The sequence below is a fragment of the Corticium candelabrum genome, chromosome 20, assembly GCF_963422355.1.
Source record: "Corticium candelabrum chromosome 20, ooCorCand1.1, whole genome shotgun sequence".
NCBI classification, from domain to species: Eukaryota; Metazoa; Porifera; class Homoscleromorpha; order Homosclerophorida; family Plakinidae; genus Corticium; species Corticium candelabrum.
Window position 1 is genome coordinate 3,289,808 of NC_085104.1, and position 10,097 is coordinate 3,299,904.

At 41.9% G+C, this 10,097-nt stretch overlaps 1 protein-coding gene and 1 long non-coding RNA gene across 2 annotated transcripts; one reads left to right on the top strand and one right to left on the bottom strand.

Moving 5' to 3' along the window:
* Positions 1-2,569: 2,569 nt before the first annotated feature.
* Positions 2,570-5,079, bottom strand: LOC134195589 (uncharacterized). Its single transcript, XM_062664636.1, has one exon. It carries the CDS (start codon positions 3,251-3,253, stop codon positions 2,714-2,716), a length of 540 nt encoding a protein of 179 aa, XP_062520620.1. The 5' UTR covers positions 3,254-5,079; the 3' UTR covers positions 2,570-2,713.
* A 4,097-nt stretch (positions 5,080-9,176) lies between these two features.
* Positions 9,177-9,890, top strand: LOC134195984 (uncharacterized). The gene is made up of 3 exons (XR_009972476.1): positions 9,177-9,291; positions 9,372-9,520; positions 9,588-9,890. It is a non-coding gene; the product is annotated as an uncharacterized LOC134195984 (long non-coding RNA).
* The last annotated feature ends 207 nt before the right edge of the window (positions 9,891-10,097 follow it).

Consider the following 10,097-nt stretch of genomic DNA (forward strand, 5'->3'; position numbering starts at 1 on the left):
ATGCATTCATGATAACCAAAAAATTCTTATTCTTTCTTGTAGGAATTCAGTCCATTGAAAAAGTACAAAAGTACAATGATAGTGTCTTGTGTGACCTTCTCTGTTACCTCCAATCTTTTCCATTCTATCAAGGACGGCCACCTCTTGTCTTTGAATCTGATCTGTTTAAAGTGGAAGCTGATGTTTCTGGTCCCAACTCCAATAAAAGCTCTGAGCTTGAATGGAGCAAACAGTAAGTACATTCTGTTAGTTTACGAATAAATTATATAAAATAAAATTTTGAAGTCAAAGTCCATGGAAGATCCGATTCCTGATTCTAGCAGTGCATGTGGTGCTCCTTCAAAGAAGATGTGTTTTCTTGTATATGAATACGGCACAGTTACGTCTCTTTACTACGTATGCTGTTTGCAACAGTCATTCGCCAAACATTAAGAATATGGTCAAGGGTTCGTTTCTTTGAAGTACACAGTTGTGCAGTATGTGCAATAGCAACGTGTTTTGGAGAGTCAACCATTCATTGGCAATACACCAGCAGGAAACACACTGATATCAGCAGCAATTTTGTTTGCAGGATAACTATCAGCAAAATTGTTAAGAATTTTTGGATTCAACAACTGTTTGATGATAACCTTGAGAACCTTCTTCAGGCACCAAGAAATGTATCTGAAACCAGAAGTCAATTTGACTTAGGAGCGACATCAAAAGCATTATTTGAGATGTTCAAGAGAAGGAATAATGCCTTAGTGGTTCGTAGAAATGGCCTATGTGACATTCCTAGGCACTGCAAAATATGGGTCTTACTCACTGGCTGAGCTAACTTGCAATAAAGTTGTAAACTTCAAACTTATTTAGATAAGCTGAAATCAAATATAATTTAGGGCACGTTGTATATACACTTAACTTAAATAAATGGTCACCGCACAGTGCAATAATGTTGGAATAAGCTATCATATGAAAACGGAAGGTCTCTTGAGGTTGATGGAGGTTTCACAACAACAAGATCTTGCAATAGACATTCTCGTAACTGACAGACATGTGCAGATTGTGAAGTGGATGAGAGACAACCACCACAGCATTATATAGACACAGATATGATATATTGCATGTTGCAAAAAGGGGGAAACTCTAATTTTTATATGGAGTGATATTTATAACTTACTTTAAGTCTAGGTTAAACTTCTTGTTAGAGGTGTACAAAAAGTACAGGCTATTTCTAAGCCAAAAGATTGCCAGATAGTATTGGAGCGGGAAAAGAACATTATAAATCACCTGTATTGGTGTGTAGCATCAACACCAAATGGTGAAAGTGAGATTACCCAATCGAATTGGCTTTTCTTGAAAAATCATGTTCACAATATTCATGTCAACCATAGTAGCTACTTTTCTAAATATGCTCATTCTTATGTACTGGAGCATGGGCAGCGTAGATGATGGTTCAAACACCGTAAGTATCAGTACCTTGCCATTTTTATTTATTCTATTTCATTTTTTCTTTTGTATATTTGTTTTGTCGTAAAACTTGAATGTAGCCCTTTACGCAAAACTGAAATGATAAGAAACTGCAACCACATATGTATGCCCTTTTTCCAGACACTAAGGCAAGTGAGAAGGTGGGTGCACAAGTGACCAAAATGGACTTTGTGGAGATATTGCCAAGCGGTCTCAAATATATCGCAATTCATCACTCAAAGCATTCCACATCTTTATAGTTCAATTTGCTTCTATAACTGTTGCCTTTTTATACCTGGGTATGATGTGTAGGTAAAAACAAACATTGTTAATTAATAGCTGGCCAATAATCGGTACACTAATTCATCAAGCTAGCTGCATTGCATTACAATGAAATGCTGGAAGAGAAAAAGCTGATAATGCAAAGGCTGGTGAATCCAGGTGTGAAAGTTATCTTCCCAATGTAAAGAAAGGCGGCTATATTGTGAGAAAGGTCACTACTGAACCCACTTATAGTAACTACAATGAATTGCAACATATTTGCTCCATCAGCAGCTGTATTGGTTGCCTAACAACATATCTTGCTGCTCTAGCTAGGCAGCCAATATCTTCAATACATTGCACATGTTTCTACATGTTTCTTGATTTATTAGAAATACCAACAAAAATCTCAAATGCAAGAATTTAGCAATCTAGTTAATAGTCTATGAGCCAAGTCTCAGAAGCCGTCGTTTTGTTCCGACCCTCTTGTGGACCAGGGTTTCTTGGCACCGGAACATTGTACAAAACCAATAGAAAGGATTTCTTAATGTTTGCACTTTGGAAAACGTGCGACAAAGTAACGGTAGAATTTATAAAAATTGTACGCGCGAGGCGCGCGGGAAAGTCTAGGCTATACTAGAGCTCTGCCTGACGAGCGTTTCTCATGGCGTACAATCTCTGCTTAATTAACTATTGCAATTCTACAACTAGCGCCAGCAAAGGAAGGATGCCATTTAGGCAGGAAATAGTTAGAAAGGCAACAAATTTTTGTCTTATCCGGGACTTCCGATTGCTAAAGTCTTGGAGTTACTTCACAGCATTAGGTATCGCTGAATCAAAGTAAGCATTTTTGCGAGTACAACATTATGTTTATATTTTTCGTATTGCACTTTAATCTGTTTCAAATTTTTATTGCATCAATTTGCTTCTAGAAATAACTTGATCTACTAGAGTAAAATAATTGAATTTATTCGAGCGTGCTTGCAATCATACACTTGATCACTTATTCGCTATCACTATAGTCATCATTATCGCTATCATCAGTCGGAATGTCAGATTCAGGAGTTTCTTCTTCCAATAGTACTGGACTAGGAAGGTCTATTTGCTTGCTCGAATTCTTGCAATTTCTGCAACCACATGAATCGGTACAGCACAAAGCAGCACGAAGACACGAACATTGCTGTGCAGTAAATCCGACATTGCACTTGCAGCTTACCAGCTCCAACAGCGCTTTTGGGGCATGAAGCTGTGTCATCCAGCAGACATGTAAGTGAGAACCGTTTTCATCAGTTTCAACAATCCATCCGTGACCGTGCGGACTAGGCATATTCTGCATAGAGTACAAAGCATTTTTCCATACAAAACTTTGATAACTAACCCGTAATACATGCTGCCGAAGAGCATCTTGAGTTGGTGGCATCTGCTGTGCTTCGACCATTATGCGAAATAACTCGTACCGAACCTCGTTGACACTGGTACATGTTGGCAAACCGTAAAGATGGCATACAAACTTCTCACATTCACTAAACAACTCTTCAGTCATAGTCTAGCTGCATCCTATTCTGGTCATCGCAGGACGTAAACAGTCGCTTTGAGAAGCTAATCGAAAAATATTTTTTTTGCCTTTTCCAGCAAAGGCATTCGTCGTGTCGCAGCCAGAAAAAGCGTGTATGCCAGAGAGCGCAGCAGACATGTCTTCGCCTAAATTGAGAGCGATTTCCGTGAGATTAATGCAACCGCGTCGTACTTACCTTTGTGCTAGTGAGCCATAGCAATGATGCGTTGATGGCATTGGCATGATGGATTCCTATCACTGCTACGTCGGTGTCAGGAGAGGATATGACAACACAGGTAAAGCCACCATTTGATGCATGTTGGCATGTAAGAAAATGCGACTGTCGGCCTCTTCATGATCTGAAGTAAGAGCTGGTACCGAAAAAACAAGGGCTGCGGAAGCATCTTCTGATGTAAGAAGGCTGCAGAGTTGTCGATGACAGACGAATAGCTGCACACCATATAGCCGTTCGGCATACCTACTGCTGCCACACATCTGTACCAAAAAATATACAAGCTCTAACTTGTTTTCGTCTGCTGAAAGAATTATTTTTCATTGCTTAGGACAAGACTGTTGACCATCGAAAATCTTGACACGTATTGTTCCAGCTGTAGAGCGAGAAGCCCTCTCGTATGCCTTTGTAGAAACTGATGGATAGGTGTCTACAACAAAATCAATACGAGATGATCTATGACCAGCAGCAGGGTGAGCAGCATCTTATTCAGTTTCTTTGTCAAGCTTACTTGATCAACGCACCGCGTCAATCGTTTGTAACAAGTCTTGTGGTACTTCACTTCTTTAGCAAAAGGTCTTGCCTCTCAAAGCAAGTTTGATGCGTTGGTCGTGTTTAATCTCTGCAACTTCGTGTAGTCTGGATGCACCAATATCCAGCTGGCACTCGCTCAGACGGAATTGTGACCGCTTCTATTTGCTGGTGTTCCGTTGGCAAATGACGCACCAAGCAAAATTTGTTGATGGAATTGCGCTTCTTCTTGATCTTTCCTGAGAAGACAAAGTTGTGTGGCTAGCCGTTGCATTTTGCACCACAGTAGCTATAGGTTGCAGCTTTCGAATAAACCGCTCAATGTTAACTTTATTTGTGTATTCAGGGTAACACTTTCGATTGTAGAAACCTCTAGCTTGGTGGATCAGTTTGTGTCACTGCACAATTTGAGAAGAACTCAAGCAACCCGTCTCCTCGGATGGTGGCTACTTCATGCAAGCGAATCCAACTCTGCCGAGAAATTGCTACTAACTTTGTGTCTGAACCACTCAGAACTTTCCAGCTGGAATGACAAATGCATTTGCTGCAACTAAAATGTGATACTTTTGCGGCTGGAGAATTCAAACTTGCTGAAACCGCATATAATTCCTCTGCAGATGGCTGACTACCACTGTCCATTTCTTCTGCTTGACCACTCAAATTGACATCCATTACCACAAAATTATGGCGCTGATACCTGGAAACGTAGACAATACACAAATTATTCAAAGACAGTTGTGTTCAATCGTAGTGTATTTTAAAGACAACAATGTATATAAACTAGATCGAATACAAGGTAAACAAATTTCACTCTACGCAGAAAACGAATAAACAATGTCTGCAGCTAGAGTAATTTTATACACTGATCGATCTCGAACTGACACTATGACTCAACAGCGATGAACGTATTACATGAACTTCCAAGACGTGAACCAACGTGAGCTTTCAGTAAGTCATCGTTTAAGAAACCGGTTGGTACGTGTACGTATACGCCGAAGAGAAAGGTCAAAGTAGACCTTTAAATGTCGTCTCCTCACATCCGGTTTGTAGATATTCTTGCCCCGGGTAAAAATTGATACAGAGCAAGTGTCAGGAAAACATATTCAAACAATACGATACCGTTACAAAGCCGTAGAGATGCTGATTTGCCTGCTTTTTGTCTGGTATGCGCTGATTATGCGCGTGAGCTCGGTGTCCCGACCGTGTTTACAAACACAACTTCGTTTGCAATTGTCGCAATAGTTCGCGACCGCAAACATCGATTTTTGGATTGTATACTTATAGAACAAAGCTAATCTACACAGAAAATGACGTCCACGAGGGGGTGGTCGAAACAAAAGTTGTTTCTGAAGCATCTAGCCTGATCAGCTCATAGACCATAATGTGAATCGCCGCGAGACGAAACTAGACCTCTTCCTGCCGCTCATTATCAGTCCTAGACGTCGTGTAAATCAACCAACAAATACAGTCAAAGTCGTAACGGAACGGATTATGAGCGGTGAACATGAATCACGGTGAGCGAGTCTGCTCGGTTCGAGTTGTCCAGGAGGACGTGTCTCACAAAACTGTCGCTTGGCCAAAACCGTTCGCCGAAGAATGAAACACGCCGCCGAACGGTTTTCGAAAGAAACAACTGTCGGATTCGAAGTGTTACGAGGTCGAACGTCGGAAGCAATTACGGAGACTAATCAATTACATCGCAACTGAAGATTGGTCGCCAAACAAATAACTGGGCGGAGCTACCTAAACGCACGTGGAACAAATAGTATGCTGAATGCTTATTGGTCGTCGATATGGACAATGGCTAGCAAGCACAACTAGAATACAAGCAATACTTTACACAAATAATATAGAATATATCCTGTTACAACAGATGCATGTCCGATACAGACAGGAATTCGTTCTATCCATGTGATGTTTTAGAACTCCCGTACGTTCCAGAATGGCTGCGCAGTTTGACGAAGAAGACGAGACGAGTCTTCTTTGACTTCCACAAGCTCTTGGTGTCGTCCGAATGAGAAGGACTTCTTCGCGGTGTTGCTGAATGCGTAGATACGGTTTTGAGTTCAGTATTTTATTTTTTGTAGCAACTGAAATTTAATTTTGATGAGTTGGAAACAATTTGAATTAAACTGGATTTACGATATGCGAACGCTTGAGCTTCGCATCGCGTGCGTCGCGTCGTACAAAATTTAAATTGTGAATATCTCGACGCGACGCGACGCGAGGTGCACGCGACGCATGCGACACAACCCGTCCAAATAGAACCGAGTTCTATTTGATCGTCGAACCGGAAGCTGAGCACGTCGCATCGGAAGTAGCACTTTGATTTCGACCAATCACAGCCAACTAAGAATGCACATGTGGTTTCCGTGAGTAATGACTGCTGTCGGCGTCTATACTCGACATTGAGCGGTCTATCGATTGTGTAGGGAGCTCCCATTGCTCGTGGATGATCAGTTGCAAGATGTACAAAGACTGGCGTGCTAAGAAAACGCAAGAAAAGGGTTTTGAGCCAGCTGGGGGAGTTCAAGAATTAAAGCCGGGCGAATTCGGCAGAGTTCTGCCAGCAGAAAGTCGAAGCGCGAGTGGTCAGTTCAAGAATTCATGAAGCAACGTCTACAGCGCGCTGAAATAATATTGTGAATGGCACAATACGTCAAGCGCGACGCGTGACATTCCCACGCAAGACGAGACGACGCAACACGAAGCTCAAGCCTTGGCATTTTGCAAATCCAATTTTGTCCTACGTGGGAAAGATCAGAGTCCAGGACCTAATATCTTTCATTTCCTAGTCTTGGTCACTCGTTTCCTAGCAATTGCTGCACCCAAACCTACCTGCTACATTGGCGTCATAGTCCTACTGGATAGCAACTAAGTAGAGAGGGTCACGTCAGCATCTGTCGTAACGTTGCTGATGTAGAACTTGAAAATTGATCCCTCTACTCACGCACGCAACGAAGATAGCGGATGAGTCACAGGAAATAATCTCAGTCACCTGATCTCGAGTGATTTTCTTTCTTCAGTCGCAGATCTGAAGCGTTCTTCTTGGCTACTATACCTATGGGGTGATGTTAGTGGGCATCCTACTGTTGCTACAGCAGAACGTGAAATCTGAGAGACAAATAGTCGGACATTAGGGATTATTTTTGGGTCATTCGCCATCATCGCGTTTCTACAAGGCGAATTGAGACGTTAGTCATGTCAGTTGAAAGGTTCGCTTTGGATGATTATGCCACTGAATAGCCGTTTTTTTCTTCATCTTTTATGTTGCACAGCGGTGAGAAAGTGATCGAACTACAGGACGTTATTTTGGTCACGCGGGTTCGTGAGTAGGTTGTGTCATGTGATTTTGTTTTACTGTTGTTCTAGAGCTATATTGTCACGAATTTGTATGTTTAAGTGACCCCTAGAATGGGGGGGACTAAATCTCGCGATTTTACGGGCACGCCTACTTTTATATACACGCTCACATTTATTGGATTCTTTCACTGCTAAGGTAGAATCATTGACAGATCCAGACTTGAGAATGGGTGGTGTATCTCTAAATATCTAGATGTCTGGTGTGCCTTTCTGTCTGTCTGTATGTCTCTCTGTTTGTCTATTTGTCTGTCTTTCTGTCTGTCTGTCTGTCTAGCTGTCTGTATTTTTGTCTGTCTGTCTGTCTTTTTGTCTGTCTGTCTGTAACATCAATCACACCGAAACTGCGGGGCCAATGGCATTGAAACTGTTCATGAGGACTATATGTTCTACAGCACAATGTAAACGCACTTTCGTAGGCGTATGAGCGGGTCGGTGTAGTCAGACCTGAATTTGAAAAATTGGCATTTACCAGACGACAATTGACACTACTTCCTGTTTAAGTATACACGATTAAATAAGCTTTATATTTGTAGCTCGTTTATCCGCAATGTTACTAGACGTGATCGTTTGCCCTGGTCTATGTAATCAACAATTTTACAATACTGTATTCTTTCAATAAATCAGCACTGTACATTGGGGCATGGAGGCCATAAATAATGTGCACATGCGTGTAATCATGACTGTTCCCCTTTGGAGGACGTAGTTTCCGTGCTACTATCGTTCTATTTCCGCTTACTAGCGCGCGTTAGACCCAACCAGTCCAAATTCGCATTATACCCTGACATTTCAAATGTAGTAATTGACGATTTGAAGAGGCCATTTTTTAATTCTACGAACGCGACCGTAATAGCAAGGATGCTGTTCCTGCTCAAAGTTTGCATGACGAACAAGTGACTGCACGCCGAACTGATCAAGGTCGATAGTGAAGGTGACGCGTCTTCCAGAGTCCCTTTGCGGCGGCGCAATTCCTTCCCCATCAAACTCGCCATCTCGAATTTCTCTAGAACGGAAAACTGGATTTGCACCAAATTTGAAAAGCCTGTTCGTGACCTCGGACAGCATGCATTGAGTGAGTCGCTTTTTACAAGAGTTGTCGAAATAAGCAAGATGTTTTGAATATATCCGGGTTCTAGGGTTCCAGGTGTGACCTATAACGTATGAACAAATTTGTATCAACTATTCTGCTAAGCGTGTACAGAACGGGCTAATCAACCACGCTGGAATTGTATTAATGAAATGTGAGTCCTGCCAGAGTAGTCTGGGCCAAGCTGGGCCCTCTGCCAGAATACTCCGCTTTGGTCCTCGAACGTATGTACAGTTCACGTTTTTTATGGCCACGCCTACAAATGAAGAGCTACAGCCCGGTCACTCCATGCCACTCTAAGCCCTTGCACTGTTTGTGTATATGACTCTTGCAGCTAAGTGTACTCTCTTTGGCTTGATTACAATTGCTATCAATGCAAGAGGAAGTCACTCCACAAATAGGCACCTCCCCATTTCTCAACTGTTCTCACAACGACATCTTCAACCGTGACAACGGAAATTCAATTCAAAGGGGGTAGGGCTAAATGTGCGAAAGTGTATTATACCAGGAACTGTTGTGTATGAGGCTAGCTCCTCCACTTTCGCCCACCGTCACTCACTCACAAGGATGTAACTTATGTAAATATGAGTTTACAAAAATTGTTATTGGTTAGCTCTCTAATGCAATATTGGTTGGAACATCATGCCAATTTCACCAGACATGCAGTACAATAGTGCTATTCATTTTGCAATTACGCCACTCTTTGTCTTGTAACTGTTCAGCTCAGTTGCTCTTCAACGTTCTCTCTACTCAAGTCTGGCATTGATCTGCATCAAGTGAATTCGAAATTTCTTCCTATCTGTTCAGAGACTTCGTGTAGGTTTTTGCAGCGTTCAGACTGAATAGTTTGTGTGAAAGCAAACAAAGACTATCTAGATTTTGTGTTGGTCTTGCAGCCATGCAGATGTTTGATATGTTGGAGAAGAAGAGAGGCACACTGTATTTGTATTTGCTTATGACAATCATTTGCTACGTTGTTTTGACTGTATCATCAACCGATACGAATGACAACAACTGCATGTGCATTGGAGAAAAGGGAGAAATGGTTACTAAATAACACTTTGTCGAGTTTCCGTCTTGATGCTTTATACTAATTTTTGTGCTGTTTGTAGGGAGACGTTGGCCATCAAGGTCCTCAAGGCGTACGCGTAAGTGTTTCGTCGCTCAAAATGTAGGAAATTGTGCATGAGTGCTAGAAGAGTATTCAGGTTTAGCTATACACAATAGCACATGCATGCTCGCAAGTGGATGTAGGTGTGTCATATGTCGTGTCTCTAATTACGTGTGAATGGTGTCAGAAGTGTCACTTTATTAGCTAATTAGAGGTTTACACTTCAACACATCCCAGTTACCACATGCTGCACTTGCTCGATCAATTAGTAATTCAGCTATATAGGTACATAGTCTTTGCTTTACAATGTGTACGACGATGACGGTCGACGAAGACTCACGACGCCGGTGAAAAAGCTATGCTGGATAGTTGTTAAACGCTGACGCTCCCGCTAATGTAGACACAGCGTCAGCGAATCCAACTTACTACTAGCCCAGCTCCAGACGCAGTGTGCATTGCAGCTCCATGCAGATGGGCTGACATTACCTCAACCTCTAGTTCGGTGTCGCGA

What these genes read in the sequence shown, in the direction of transcription:
- LOC134195589 (XM_062664636.1), bottom strand. Translation starts at nt 3,253, where the DNA reads ATGACTGAAGAGTTGTTTAGTGAATGTGAGAAGTTTGTATGCCATCTT.